This window comes from Lissotriton helveticus, chromosome 10, assembly GCF_964261635.1.
Source record: "Lissotriton helveticus chromosome 10, aLisHel1.1, whole genome shotgun sequence".
Classification (NCBI taxonomy): Eukaryota; Metazoa; Chordata; class Amphibia; order Caudata; family Salamandridae; genus Lissotriton; species Lissotriton helveticus.
Genome location: NC_136071.1, coordinates 255,066,926 through 255,081,814, shown reverse-complemented (window position 1 = coordinate 255,081,814; position 14,889 = coordinate 255,066,926). Strand labels below are relative to the sequence as shown.

Sequence of the window (14,889 nt, the reverse complement as noted above, 5' to 3'; positions counted from 1 at the left end):
ACAATCACAAGATAAACCGCTTTTGCTCAAAGAAGGTTTAAACAGATCCCAAAAGAGAATCTGCACTTTTCACAGGATGAAATCACCATAGTTCCTAAAACTAGAATGGCATCACCAATAAATATTTTATATTGCAACTAAAATGTGTTATCATTCTATCTATTTCTTTTTTTATTCTTTGAACTAGGGTCTCATTCAGTCTATTTAATTGGGTCAAAAATGCTGGTGCCATATCTCAATCAAAATCTAACAAGTATGCTTCATGTAACCTTCCACATAATTAGAATCATGATCCACACACAATCTACCAAATAAGTTAGCGTATTTCACCCTCCAGTGTTAAGGTTCTGATTTACAATAACAATATTAGGCAAGGGCATTGGGCAATCATAGGTAGATATTGATTGGAGTGCAATAGGGCCCTTGGTTACCACTAACACACTCTGACTACAGCCTTGGCAATAACTACCTGGTGCAACTTTCCCATTGGCTGAAACTGCTTAAGTAGTTGCTTGCAGCTATCGCAGAAAGAGAAGATAACCAATTTAGCAATATCATGAGTTTTATGCAGGAATGTGTTAGTTAAAAGATTGCTAGCTTTGAAATTGGGGCATTAGTTGAAGAGGGTAAGTATCCACCTCAATTAATAAACAGAGACCTTCTCAGGGCAAAGCTCTAAAGTCACTAAATAAACACAAGCTCAGCTCCTGGGTAGCTATGGCACAGAGCAGACCGGCTCAACTTGGAGTGCAAAATAGTAATAAAGGCAAAACACAATACAAGAAAAAGAGCAAACCAGTTTACAATAATAGAGTAAATTGAAATAAATAAAATTCCACCAAAATGACATAAATCCAGTTGGGGAAACTAGGGTTATAAATTTTTAAAGGTAAAGGTTCAAAATAGCTCCAAAAAGTGTTAAGCCCCAACCATCGTCGTCTCCTAGGTGCAAGTTAATGCTGTTGGTAATGGAGCGCATGTAAGATAAAGAAACCAGGTTCAACAGTCAGAGGTTTTTCCTTCCAGACTTGGGGTCGATTCCGATGTCGTTTGGAAGGGCTCCGAATCTGTTTTGGGTTTTCTGAATCCGATCTGGAGCCCTTGTTTCCGACCGATTCGGACGCACTTCCGATCGACCAAGTACGATGCCTGGAAACTGGTAGGCCTGTCTGACTCTGTTCCTAAAGGCATTCAGACAGGTCGAGGCTTTCCGAAGCTGATTCGTACAGCTCTATGGACTCTGTTTCCGAGCAAGCGAGTACGGTGACCGCTTTGGACAGCCTTTCCGATGCCGTTTTTGCACTGAATTAAATGCCTGTCAGAATATGTCTTTGGCATCCCTTAGCAGGCACACTTTCACCCAGGGCCCTCCAAATCGGGCCAGTGGGGGAACCCATAGGTCCCCTCTTCCCAACCATGCACAGTGTGGCAAGCACCATGGGGTGCCCGCCACAGGGTGCACGATTTTTCCCAGCCACCCCTTTCTTCAAAGGGAGCGTGTGTTCTCGATCAGGACATGTGCTCCCATTGAATTCAATGGGAGTCTGACAGAATCGTATGTGGAAGCATCCGGATGCATCGTACTCGGTCGGTCAGACTCCCCTAATCAGAGTCGTACGGAAAGCATTTCGGAAATGATTCGGTCGGAATGCTTTCCGAACGAGATCGGAATGGGGCCCTTAGTGTCTGAAATGAAAGTCAAAAGCCCTCATTAAAACAAGGCGGCAAGCTGTGGCCGAAGAGGGCTCCAAATAGTCGGGTAGCCACTGGACTAGGCCTCAGTGAAGCTACTGATTTTTTGCGACACCACTCCGAGCAGGAGATATCTAAATTTCGTTCCCCGAGAAGTTCCCTCACCGCCCGAGTAACCTGAATCCTTGGCCTAGCATCAGCATACTTTCGGATCAGCTTGGTCTAGGTCCTCTGGAGGTTGTTGTAGCAAAACGTTTCTAAATACCAGGTTTCGGAAAAAGTCAGGAGAAGTACACTTTGACACCCGCTGAGGGTCCAGGACCTTAGGGACAGCACTTGGGGATTGAAACTCTCTCCAGCAGAGGCCAGTAGCAGGCCACTGGGAAGTCTTAATTGGAATTGGTCAGCTGGGCAGTTTCTGAAGCAGCCTCTTGTAGCTCTTGTCCCAGCTCTGGGAGCAAGCTCACACCATCAAGAGGGCTATTCAGCTGCCAGATTACAGTTGGAGCTCATGCAAATGGGTCTCCAGAGGCTTTAGGGACCATAAAGGTAACCTTCTGAAATTACCTTTTCCAAAATATTTATTAAGTCTGACTTTGCAGTGAATTGGGTTTGTACTAAAAAGTCCAAAAATGATTATTTTAGTTTCCTAGCCCGAGATAACATTATTAAATGTAATATTGTATCCCAATGCTTTCCTGTAGAACAGCTAACCGTGCTACATTGATAAACGCTTTTGGGTTGTTTTCCCTGTAAGTACATTTTAGACACCAACTTTTAAATATCCTGCACCATGCCTTACAGGCAGTAAGGCCACTTACCGTGACTTATTAATGTTTGAAAGGTGGCTTTATGCTGTCAAACAGGTTATTTTGACATGTCGTATTTGCAGGTTTAAGAACTGTACAGCCAAGCTACAGAGGGCTAGGCCTGCGGTCATGTTCAAACGGCCAGTGTAGTGGCGGTCACAATGAGTGCAGCAGTCTGCCTGTGACATTTAACTTACAGACCGTGAACTAAGGTCTTATAGGTAATTTAAATATGCCAATTATATGTAGGCTATTTTCATCCCATTGAAAGGGGTAGTATAGTCACTTTACGACTGGTTAGTATGGGTAAAGAGCACAGAATTATGTGGCCCATAAAATCAGTTAAGGCAGCAATCGGGGGGTACAGTACATAAAAGATGGCGATTTCCCAAAAAACCTAACGTAAATATAGGGAAAGGTAAGTAAGTAGAAATAATACTGTTGAAAGAATAGCTGCAATAAAATTTGTGTCACTATACATATGGAAAGGTATTTCACACCTGTGGCTGAGAGAGAATGTAGCTTTGAATGGAACAAGAAAGCTCTGTTCAATTAAAAATAAATGTGTTAGGAAACGCATAGTTCTGAACTTTACATCTGTTTATGGTTGTGCTCACTCTTGGCATGCGTCATTGCATGCATTTGCTATTCTCAATAGTGTTTCCTGCTGCCAACTACTGGCTGTCTGCTGTGTTGCTATCATGCATGCACGTTTCTGTTATGATTCCTGGAGATGGGTGAGTGTGCAGTGGTGTGTCATTGCAGCACAACAGAACGGACCAACTAGGCCACTTCATGGGGCACAGCTGCCTGGAAGAGGATGACGTGATTGGTGCATCTTGTGGTTCTATGCGCTAAGCTTATAGTCCCTAACCTTTTCACTTCTGAGGACCTCGCATAATCATTACTAGAACCCGGGGACCCCCCCACTAAACCATAAATGGAATTGAGGGACCCCCCACTGAGTCATTACTGGAAGCCAGGAGCCCCAGCTTTGGCATGTTTGATTTGAACCACACAACAATTCACAAAAAATACAGTAACATGCATTAATCAGACAAATACACAAAGGATTAAATAGATTTTTATGTAATTCACAAACAGTTATACCATAGTCACCATCTTAATTTTGATCGATAGTTTGATGCTCTTCCAAATTAATTTGAGGACATTCATTGCCTATACTAAATTGTGTTTTTTGCACTTGCGTTGCTCCCAATAATTAATCTGATGTCACAAACTTACATTTTAGCCTCTAATTTCAAATTCCTTCACATTTAGAGAACATTTTAAATGGTTCAGTTGTACATTTTGCTTCTTTATTTATATACTCTTTATTCAGCTGTTATTATCTAATTTTCTAAGCAGTCACTGAGTAGGCTTCCTCGACCTGGTTATGAACCACTGCTCATAGCGTTTCCTTGAAAGGAGATTAATTTTCTTTTTTAATGTTTGGGCCAAAAAGAGGTCCTAGAGGGTTTGGCAGCAGCACTCAGTTAGGAATGCAGATATCTTTTGCTATTTTTCCTTACTCTGCACTACATTGTGTTTCACTCTGCCTTAACACACTGTATACACGTTATGGTGCCCTACTACCCATCTCTTGTACTTGTGTTATGCCGTCAAGGATTTTCAGGTCTCTTCTGCACTTCAGTGTTAACTCAGTCATTTGCTTCTGGCTGCATACAGTAGTGCCCGATGCCAGGCTAGATTTGTCTCAAGGGATTCATGTGAATTTGCCTTTTGTGAAGTACGGACTTGGTGTTGACGCTGCAAACAACTGTAGCAGCTTGCTTAAAGTATGCAGTGTGTGATCCAGTGAGTACTTCTGCTAAACTGCATGTGCTGTTGGGCACAATTGCAGCTTCGATCAGGACTGTGGTTGACAATGTGGCACTTAGGCTGATGAATTCTGGAAATATAACCATAGTTGTCAACAAAGAAATCAAATGTTTACGCAAGAGGAGAATCGGCCTCCACCTGGCTCATACCGATTCTCATTTCATATTCTCACTGATCATCAGTCACTTCTCAAGTCCATTTTGACCTAAGTCTTATGAGGGAGGCGAGCCAGAATATTCTCCAGAATATATGCATGAGAGTAAGTCATACCTAGAAGGTGGTGTGGGGGAGGATTTATACTCCACTGCCTTAAACTTCTGTCCTGTCACCTAATAGGAGAAAGGCTGGCTCCAAGCCTTATTGTACATTGTTGTTCCCTCATCTGGAAAGGTTACAACTGTAGAGCACACAGACCCACTAAAGTGACATTTGCCATTTAAATTCAGTTGATAATTAATTCCAGTGCTATTCGCCTACGTAAGGAAAGGTGGAAGCCAGGGGGGACTCCCTTATGGATTCATTTTATCTCCTTGGAGCGGTCAAGTCCACTCCTGCATACAGGATGAATTACAAGAAATGTCTGACAAACCAGAAAGAGGTAGGCAGTCGTCATTCAGTGATCCTGAGAATCATCTCCAAGCGGTACACAATTATGCGATCCAGTTCGCCTCTATCCTTAAATCTAATAACTTCTTATGGGCCATTTTGCGTGAAGAATGAAATCTCATTCAGACTTTCTTAGCCCTTTCCATGCCCTAAGTGATCATTTAAGTTCCCACTCCATCCTCCTGGATGTTAGTCCAAATTCAACATGACTTAAAGACCAAAAAGGGAATGGCCTTTTTCATATGAATGGAAACAATCCAATTCAGTAGAAAAGTGCCTTAACCTCCCTATGGTTCAGCCCCGTCAGCGAATACGAATTCTATCTCTTTGTTCAAATGTAAATAAGTCTGCTGCTGCTCCTCTTTAAAAAAAGTTTAACTGTTATGCGGATGGGAAAGAACAATATTGAGCTTGCCTATTTTGAAAGTGTGAAACACTTTCATTGTTTTTTTTTTATGTTTCATCATTGTAAGTGGCTCTTTAATGTGAAAATGATCGCCGTGGGGTGGTCCTTGCTGGACCATGTCATGAGTGATGTAATATGTGACGTCATCAGCAGCTCATTGCGGGCGTGCAAGTTATAGTTAGCTGAACTAACTATAACGGGGTAATTTCAATGGTTTTGTACGAGTGAAATGTCCAACTAACTAGAACGCCCCTGAATCCTATGGTTTTTTCAGTGAATTTATTATATATGCTTGAATCATTCCTGTCATTAGGTTGAGAGTCCCCTTGAACTTTTAATAGCAGTAAGCGATCTTTACATGGCCAAAGACCTCAACCACGGTGTATGTTTACTAGTGTACCCACCTAAACTGAAACAACTTGAACTGAAGCCAATGAGGTGGAAGTGCTGGACTCTCTACTCCCTCTTGAGTCCACCGTAGTTGAGATTTCTGAAAGACTCAAAGATTGGCTCCAGCAATCCTCTAACCTCATTAATCTCAGTTTGCACAGGTGTTTACAGAGAAGATTATTTTTACCAACAAAGAAGAGTTGATTCTGTCGTGATATTATGATTTACTGCTGCAAACTACGAACAAATATAAAATGATATGTTGTTTGAGAGGCTGTATTAGCAATAATGACTGTCCCTGGCCAATCAATAGTTTTGTTACATTCTTGCTTTAGAGCATAAAGAGTTTAAGTATAAAAAAAAGCACCACACAAAAAGAGAAAAAGGGTTAAAATATTTAATATTTTAAAAGGCCATGGCATGGCTTTGTTTTGGCGTTTGTTGTCTCCAATAAGCAATTTAAACCCAGCGACGAGATTTGCGTATGTAGCTAGGAATGTCACTTCAGCTGTGTTTACAATAGTCAGTTGTGTTTTAAACCTCAGATTGTAAAGGATCTTTTTGGAACGTTGAAGAGTATTATGCCTTTGAAGTCAATTGAGCAGAGTGGTTGAATGGTTTAAAATCGCTTTCCAACGTTTTCCAGAATGATGGAAATTAATTGTGTATGTAGCTTTCAACGGAATCTGATACACACGTCATATATTGAAAGCCTGGTTTGGCTCAGTATTGACCCGATTATAAAAATTAAGATGGTATCCCCCCCACTGTACTACTGTTGATTCACCATGTTGAGCCTATCCAGTAATGAAGACCAGGCCTATATCCGTCACCAACTTTCTGTACTTGCTCAATTAATTTGCCATATGCGCGCTACCACACTTTGCTGCCAAACTTTGGTTGCAGAGATAAGTTATTTAGATACCTAGCTCTTGTTATTAAAATTAACTGACAGTTGTAGAGTCTATCTCAAGACTGCTGTTAGCGCAGCCATGTTTGAGACGTGTTGGTGGAAGAAAGACTAATTTATTTCTGTGTTCACCAAACCACTAACCTACTTGAAAATAAGAAAAGTTACCTGAATTTCCTGCCACCATCCCCATCACTCTTCACCCTTAACACCTTCTCCTCCTCCCCACTCTCATAGTCTTCCTTACCTTCACCGTCCTCCTTACCCTCACCGTCCTCCTTACCCTCACCACCCTTTTTCGGTAATAGATTTTTTTTGGGCGTATTATTTAAAGCTAAGAATAATTTAAATGAAATTTGACAGACTACTGTATTATTAAACAAAAGATAGCTCAATGGCATTTAATGTTCTGTTTCACAGTTGGCACACAATAACATATTGGCTGTCATAGTCTAGATTCTATTAAAGATTTCAAACTGATATTTTTACTTTTTTTTTTTTTTAGGTTTTAATGTTAACGCTACAAAACGATCCTCCGTCACTGGATACTGGTGTGCAAGATAAGGAAATGTTAAAAAAGTATGGAAAATCGATTCGAAAGATGATTTCTTCATGCCTTCAAAAAGACCCAGAGAAAAGGTAAGAACTGTTAGCAAAAGATAGCTAAATGATTAAGGATCCAGCACTTGGTAATGATGTCCTTAATTTATATTTTGATGTAATTTGCTGCTAAGCAAAGTGCGAACTGCTGTTCTAACATAACTGTTACATGTGTCCGGTACCCTGTTACCTACTGTACATAAACACTGTAAAAACGATTCTCAGTCATTTCATGCTGCCATTTTTAAATGATCCCTCCTACGATGATGATGGGATAAAAGTCCTTCTGCTGCGTTCTTCGAATCACTAAAATTGCATTGTTAGGAGGTGTGACCTCATGCAATAAGTGGCCCCCTAATGACATCACTGTTCTTATCCCTTGTTGTACCCTGAGCTCCTCAATAGTTTAGAATCACTTCTACGGGTCTAGGGAATAAGGCTAAGAATGTAAACTATAGAAAGTAAACAGTGTTCTCAGATTTGGTTGCTTCTTGCCTCCACCTTCATGACTGAGGGCCAGGAGGAGCAATAGGAGTGACAAGGGTACCAAAGAACAAGCCACAGGAAGCAACTTCTTACCCCGTGCTATATGCTGATGAAGTCCAAGTCTTCCTTTTAAATTAGACTTTCTGGTAACGAGTTTTGTTGGTGCAGATAAGATAAATGAAAGACTATAGGATACCAACAGGGTCTATTTGTTTCTGGATATATAATTAAAATGTGTATGTAGTGGAACGTGTTCCAAAACAAATAAGATGGCAATAAGTCACTCATGGGTGTGTTCCATTCCATTGTTGTTCACCCATTATGTCACTGTGGACAGAGTCTAGCCATATGCTGCAAGTCAGTTTTATTCCAAATCCAGTGGTAAGAATTGAAAAACATATTTTCAATATAACTGCCTCTATCCCAGTAAGGCTGCAGTACTGGCCCTTTGCCCGCCCGAGTTCAGGTGCTTCTTGCAGGCTTCCATCATTTCATTCACAATGATGCCCTCATGAATGGTCTATTAGTGAGTGCTCTACAAGATTAGCACAGTCAGTCACAGCACCAAAAATTGTTGAATCTCATTGCAGGTGCTGTGCAAACACTTCAGATCAGCTATTATACATACATCTGTCCCATACTGCAAGTTTAGAGCAGGGTTTTCCAAAGTCTGTCCTGGAGTGCCAGATCCATGCCAGATTTTTAAGATGACTCCATTTATCTAAATGGGGTAATGTTAAAAAAAAATCTGGCATAGATCAGTCCCTCCAGGACCGACTTCGGAGAACACTGGTCTAGAGTATAGGATAGTCCTCAACCAGGAGAAGTCCCATCTTCCATCCTCAGCCTTTACTCCAGTTTTGGCTAATTACCAGAGCATCTCTCTCAGAATTTTGAAAACTACCTACACCGGAGACAGCAACACATAAACATTCCATAACACCCTCATGTTCTTGAGTGGATGTGTCAGTTGTTACAACTTCACCTGTATGATATGTCCCAGTTTAGAATCCAGATGCCCGCTGGGGGGTTGGCACCAGGTTGTCTGAATATTTAGTTATTTACCTTACATCTTAAACATGCTAACACATTTCAGCTATTGCTCTTCAAACTTTTGTTTTTAGCTCTTGGCTCTAGACGGTGCATGCGCTGTCTTGAAAAAGGATATGTTGTATCTACTTTGTGGGCTTTAGCCCACCCAGAGGCTTCTGATTTGCTGGCTCCATCATCGCTCTCCCCATTTGTCCATGGCATGCATGCAACATGCCTCTTTCTGTGTTTAGCCCTCCCTGAGAGCATGGACCAATTACACCTAAAAAATATACATTGACCATTTTAGGGCATTTTTGGGTACTTTTTATTTATTTGTTTAAGAGCGCTTTTCACAGGTGCTCCTGTTTTTCCTCGCACCATTCTCAGTGGCAGATGCTTTTTTTGCCTAACAACATACCAACCTACAACTTATTTTAACATCATATTAGAGTTTGTGCAAAAAATGTGTACAGTACACTTATGTTCAGGGTATATTCTTTGCGTTGCTAACACTCCTCCCCGCCATCCGTGCTTGTTTACAGAGTAGGACCCTCTCATCGGCCATCGTTTATCTCCATGCGGGAAACATGGCAGTTGAATAGCATTACTGGAGTCTTGCATTTTGTTTTTTAAATTGACTAACTGACTCCATGGTCATAGGTTTACAGCATATGCATTTTAGCCTTTGCACACATTTCTTAATTGTACAATAAAAATTAAAAAGAAATCACAATGCTCATTTATTCTGTATTAAAAAAAAATCTTAATTAGTTTTGTTCTCACATTTAGACTCGTCTTGCAGCAAGTTCTGCATATTAAACCTGGCTCATACACTGGCACAAGCAAAACAAATAAATGATAGTGTAAATGAATAAAGTAGCAATAGACACACAGCTTACAGCTTCCAATTAATGCCACTTTTCTTCTGCAATCAAGAGCTGCCTTACATCTGCAATAAAGGAAGTTGTTTACAGCAGATGTTTCTGTATTGAAGGTATCTGATGACTTGGGTGCGTTTCTGATGCTTCACCTTTACTCTGTGGTGCTAATGACCTGATGCTGACCAGAAAGTAGCCTATAGCTGCAAGAGAGAAGACTAGGGATCCTTGATCGCTGCTGGGGCATGGATATTGAAAACTGGATCAAGATGAGCAGCTCGCCCCTGCACACCATAAAGAAATGGCACCCTCTCACTTCACCAGGGATCTCCGCCCCCGTTATCATTAAAGGTGGGTGCAGCCTGCATTCCTGTACTTCAATGCCCACACAATGAACTCAACCTGGCAACTTCAGAAACTTTAGATGACAGTGTTAAGAGAAACTTAATTTTCAGAAGTCACTGTAGAGACTTGAATATTATTGGAAGAAATTAGCAGATTCTCTTAAAATGAAAACTGCTCTTGTCGATACGTAGGGTACTTGAGAATTTGGCTTAGCGCTGCCATTTCGCAATTTTTTTCTGACAGATCAAAGCTCAGTACTGGGTATTCTTACCCTCTTCAACATATACATGACACCCCTGGCAGACCTAGTCAAGAGCCACGGACTCAACATCATCTCCTACGCTGACGACACCCAACTCATCCTCTGCCTGACCAACGACCACCAAGGACAAGTTCCAAAGATGCATGAGAGACGTGGCTGTCTGGATGAACAACTATTGTCTCGGGTTCAACACCGACAAAACAGAAGCACTCATCTTCGGGAAAGTCAAGGACACCCTCTGGAACAAATGGTGGCCACCTGAGCTGGGCCCAAAACCCACCACGTACACCCGCAACCTTGGCATCATCCTCGACAGCTAGCTATCCATGTAGAAGCAGGTCAGTGCCATCTTTTCAGTTTGCTTTCTCACCCTCCGCATGCTCTGGCAAGTATTCTGATGGCTTCCTCTCAGCATCAGAAGAACACTCACACAATCACTCGTCACCGGCAGATTAGACTGACAACTCCCTCTATGTTGAAATTACTGCCCAACTCATGACCAAAATCCAGACAACTCAGAACAGAGCAGCCAGACAAATCCTTGACCTCCCTAGACGGACACACATCACCCCTCATCTCAGGAAACTCCACTGGCTACCTGTCGCAAAGAGATGCCAGTTGAAATTGCTCACCCTCACCCACACCTACAAGGCACTACTCCACGAAGGACCTGTGTACCTCAACAATCATATGAATTTCCACCAACCTACCAGGAAACTCTCCGAATCCCTCTCCCTAGCAGCCATCCTACACATCTGCCAGATGAAGAGTAGAAGCTGCTCCTTCTCCCACCTGGCGACTAAGGCCTGGAACAACCACCCCTGCTGCACCTCAGAGCCTCACCATTGCTCCAGCAGTTAAGGAAGGACTTCAATACCTGAATGTTCAACTAATAGGACTACAGGCAGCATGAGCATGGTCCCCCCAGTGCCTGAAGACCCTCACAGGTTATGCAGCCGCGCTTTACATATCCTCATTGATTTATGCAATTTCTCCTCATAATCTCATCTGTCGTAACCAGAGAGCTCAGTAATTCCAGCTGTTGTGTGGTCCCTGATTTTTAAAATAATGCATGGTAATTACGCCACACAGTTTCGGAGAAATGGGGACCCTGTGCTGCCCACCGTATTGATCGACTCCTTGGACGACTCTTGGTGACTTCCTTTCTGGGCTTGCATATTTAGTTCATCCTCCCCACAATAAATACACACATGTGCACATCACACGAGCATGTGTAAACGCACACAAAACACATGTATAGGCAGCCCAATGATACCCAATCGTGCACTAGTACTGCTGTATCACACAACCATGTGCGTGTTTGTAAACACACAAAACCATGCACCTATAATACACAGCTACAGGCACCCCCTCGAAAGTAATAACACACACACACACACTTTTACACAGACACACATGACACATCCACAACCTCACAAACATATGGCTTAAAAACATCCACATTGACAACGCCAAAAGTTCAGAGCTTGGCCATTGCCGAGACCTGATGGCTTTGCCAATGCTTGTTTCATTTTTTCTCCATTATCTAGCTTAAATGTGCTATTTGTATCTACAACCACTTACTGGGCTACATTCTTGTTAAATAAAACTTTATGCGGCTGGCTGCTCTATCAAGGTTTACATTTACTGGCCAGGGATGTTAATTGTATGTTCATTGGTTGTCTTCTAATGTTTGATGGGTTTTAGACATTGAGCTTTTTGTTAGAACTCAATTATTTGTGCTTTTGTCGTGATACTAATAGGTCTGTTGAAGTGGTAATCTTGGAGCACCCCTGATTGTCATTTCGTAATCCAGAGTAATATGCTAGACTAGATTGTTTGCTGATTATAGCCAGTAACAAACATTTCTCCCTCTTCAGGCCAACCGCAGCAGAACTTTTGAAACACAAATTCTTCCAAAAAGCAAAGGTAAGACTGTGATGTTAGAGTTTTTTGAGAAAATACTTCTCAGTTAATTGCTGTTATTTATTATCTGGCTGCGATAATGTATTGTTTACTTGACGCAAGCTTTTTGCAGTTGAACGTTTGTGGCTGCGGGTGGAAATTGTCTGGCACCTGATGTTTTTAATTAAGGTACACTAATTAAATTGATGCTCTCTCAGGCACCACATTTGGTGCTCACTACTGCGCTGGATATGTATGCGGTAAGTTCCCCAAGTATATAAATAATAGTTATCACATTCTCCTTCCTCCTTACCAGTCTGATTAGAGGTTGCGCAGTCTTTCTCTGCCCCAATAAACGACGGCGTCCCACGAGGCCAATCCAGGGTCTGTGGAAATCAGCTGATGCAAAAGTCGAGCGTGTTCAGTGACTAGAAAACGGCGTGCAGCCCCTTGCTTCTTCAGAACTGCAGTTTTTTTGTGATTATAACGTTCCTTTTAAAAAAATTAATTTTAGTACTGAATTTTCCATAATGTTATTTAAAGGGAACATGTACAAGCAGGTTTCAACAATGTAGCAGTTTCCCCCCTTTATTAATATAAATATATATAGAGCAGCTGAGGGATCTGAATACTAACTAAGTGCCCAGGTTCTTCATAATGCAAGTGAGACCCAGCTTTGGTGTCATCCCTGCCACTGCCTTCCTTTTAAGTATAGCCCCAATGTTGCCCTGACTTCCTCTGTGTCAGTTCTCCTAGTGTACACAAGGAGTCGCTCTGATTGGCAATATCCACGAAAGTCAGTCCTCTTTTTACCAGGGCGAGTCCGCGGGCTATGACCTCAGCACAGCGGTAGAATCTAAACGGTTTCTCCCCAGCACTAACTCTCCCCTGCTCGTTGATGGTGGGTTGTTGTAGGAGGGTGCCTGCTTCCATGGGTCATCCAGTTGTCTTAAAACGACAGTCCACACTGTTCTTTGGGAACTATATAGCTCCATGGGCCAATAGTGTAGTTGCTCCATCATATTTGTAAAAACATAGGAAACCTAGTATGTGTATCGTGCCTTGAAGCAAAATGATAAAGAACGGTCTAACGTATGTAGGGATTTTAAGCCAAGAAAATGTTACTCTATACTTGCATCGTGTAAAAAAATAGATTGCCGCTTTAGTGGTCAAATTACATGAGGTGGTTTTCAGCCTGACCGCTTTCAATTACATGCTGAATGTGGTAAGTGAACATTGCACTGTATAGAATCTCATCTAAATGAGTGATTTGCCTGTCATTCATTACCTATGTAAGTGAGGAAAACACGCTGCAGGTTTATCAGTTATCTAGTTAAAAGAAAATAGCTGCAAGTTAGGCGAGGCAGAGCGGAGGAGTTTTGTGTAATGTCCTCGCATGTTGCTACGGGTTGCCTCTGATCCTCTTGGGCTGCCTCTGGTTCTCCTACAGACCTTCGTCGGAGTCTGTCAGTGCTCCTGAGGAACAGACTGTCTCACCAACATGGCTTTGGTGCACGTTTATCAATGGTTTGAGAGGAAGCCCACAGAAGCCTTCAGAAGGCTTGTTACAACTGCTTTAATTGTGTTGGAGAGACCCAGTTACTAATCAACAGCTTGGACAGACAGCTCAGGGTCTCCGGCAGTGGTCCCTTAAGCGATCACTGATGTATGATATTCGCACCTACTTTAAAGTTATTTGCCTTGCTAAGCAGTGCTAAGGTGATGATCTCAAACATCCAGATAAATAGCCGCACCCCACCAAGATCTATGAAGGCCAGAGATGATATTGCCTTTTCAGTGCAATTTTCAGATGTACTCGTTATAGACCCTGCACCCGAACCCGAATGTTAAAAACACTCCTGATCCAATGATAATCAATTTTCTATTTATATTCGGCGTTTCTCTTTCCCGAAGTTATCCCTTTTATTTTCTATTTATTTATCTCGAATTTGATGTGTGTGCAATAGCTGCGTAGCCATACAGCTTTGTCGTCAAGTGTAAGAAAGGATAGTGTAGGAAAATATTCTAGCTGTGCTCTAACACTATTAAATGGTTTCTTAACTTTTTAAACCTGTTGGTGAACATATTGCCATATAACCGCTACATTTTCTGTGTATTAATTGATGGTGAATGTGTCAGCTGTAGCACGTATTACCATACAGACAAAAATACACAAATACCGTAGTGAAATATGATTATGATCAATATATTAGGGAAAGGTGGGGGTGCGTGGGGAAAAATAGCCTCTGAATTTCTTTAGGTGTTAACCATTCTTAGCCACATGGCTCTGTACACCTCCAGCCATTTGACTGTCATTGCCTTTGACCCTATACATTACTCCGCTGCCTTTGGCTAGGTTTGTGCTATACAAATGCCACATACATGCGTACAAATATTTTTCACTTTGACATAAATATAGAAGCATATTCAAAGCTTTTGATCTTCCTTTGATACACATGCTTGGATTATTCCCTCTTCTTGAGCTCGGAGTATCACAAGGATCTTTCAGTGACAATAGCAAAAATTGGACTGAAAACATTAGAAGTACATTAGTAACACCAACACCTTAATAGAAAAGAGCCAAACTCCAGCCCTTGAGGTTGAGAGTTCGTGGACCTCCATACATCCCAGAAGCTTCCATACTTCAGGTTGTACTGCACGTTATGAGGAAGGGAGTCCATATCGATATTCTGGTCAAGGACCTTTCACTCACCCTATTTTACCAT

General features: G+C 41.8%; 1 protein-coding gene across 1 annotated transcript in view; it reads left to right on the top strand.

The window, feature by feature from the left end:
• The window catches only part of OXSR1 (oxidative stress responsive kinase 1), a 633,421-nt gene that overhangs the window by 400,337 nt on the left and 218,195 nt on the right, over nt 1-14,889 (top strand). The window contains exons 8-9 of the mRNA XM_078665259.1: nt 7,161-7,294; nt 12,139-12,187. Of these exons, the coding sequence (XP_078521385.1) occupies nt 7,161-7,294; nt 12,139-12,187 (183 nt within the window). The remainder of the gene's footprint in view (nt 1-7,160; nt 7,295-12,138; nt 12,188-14,889) is intronic.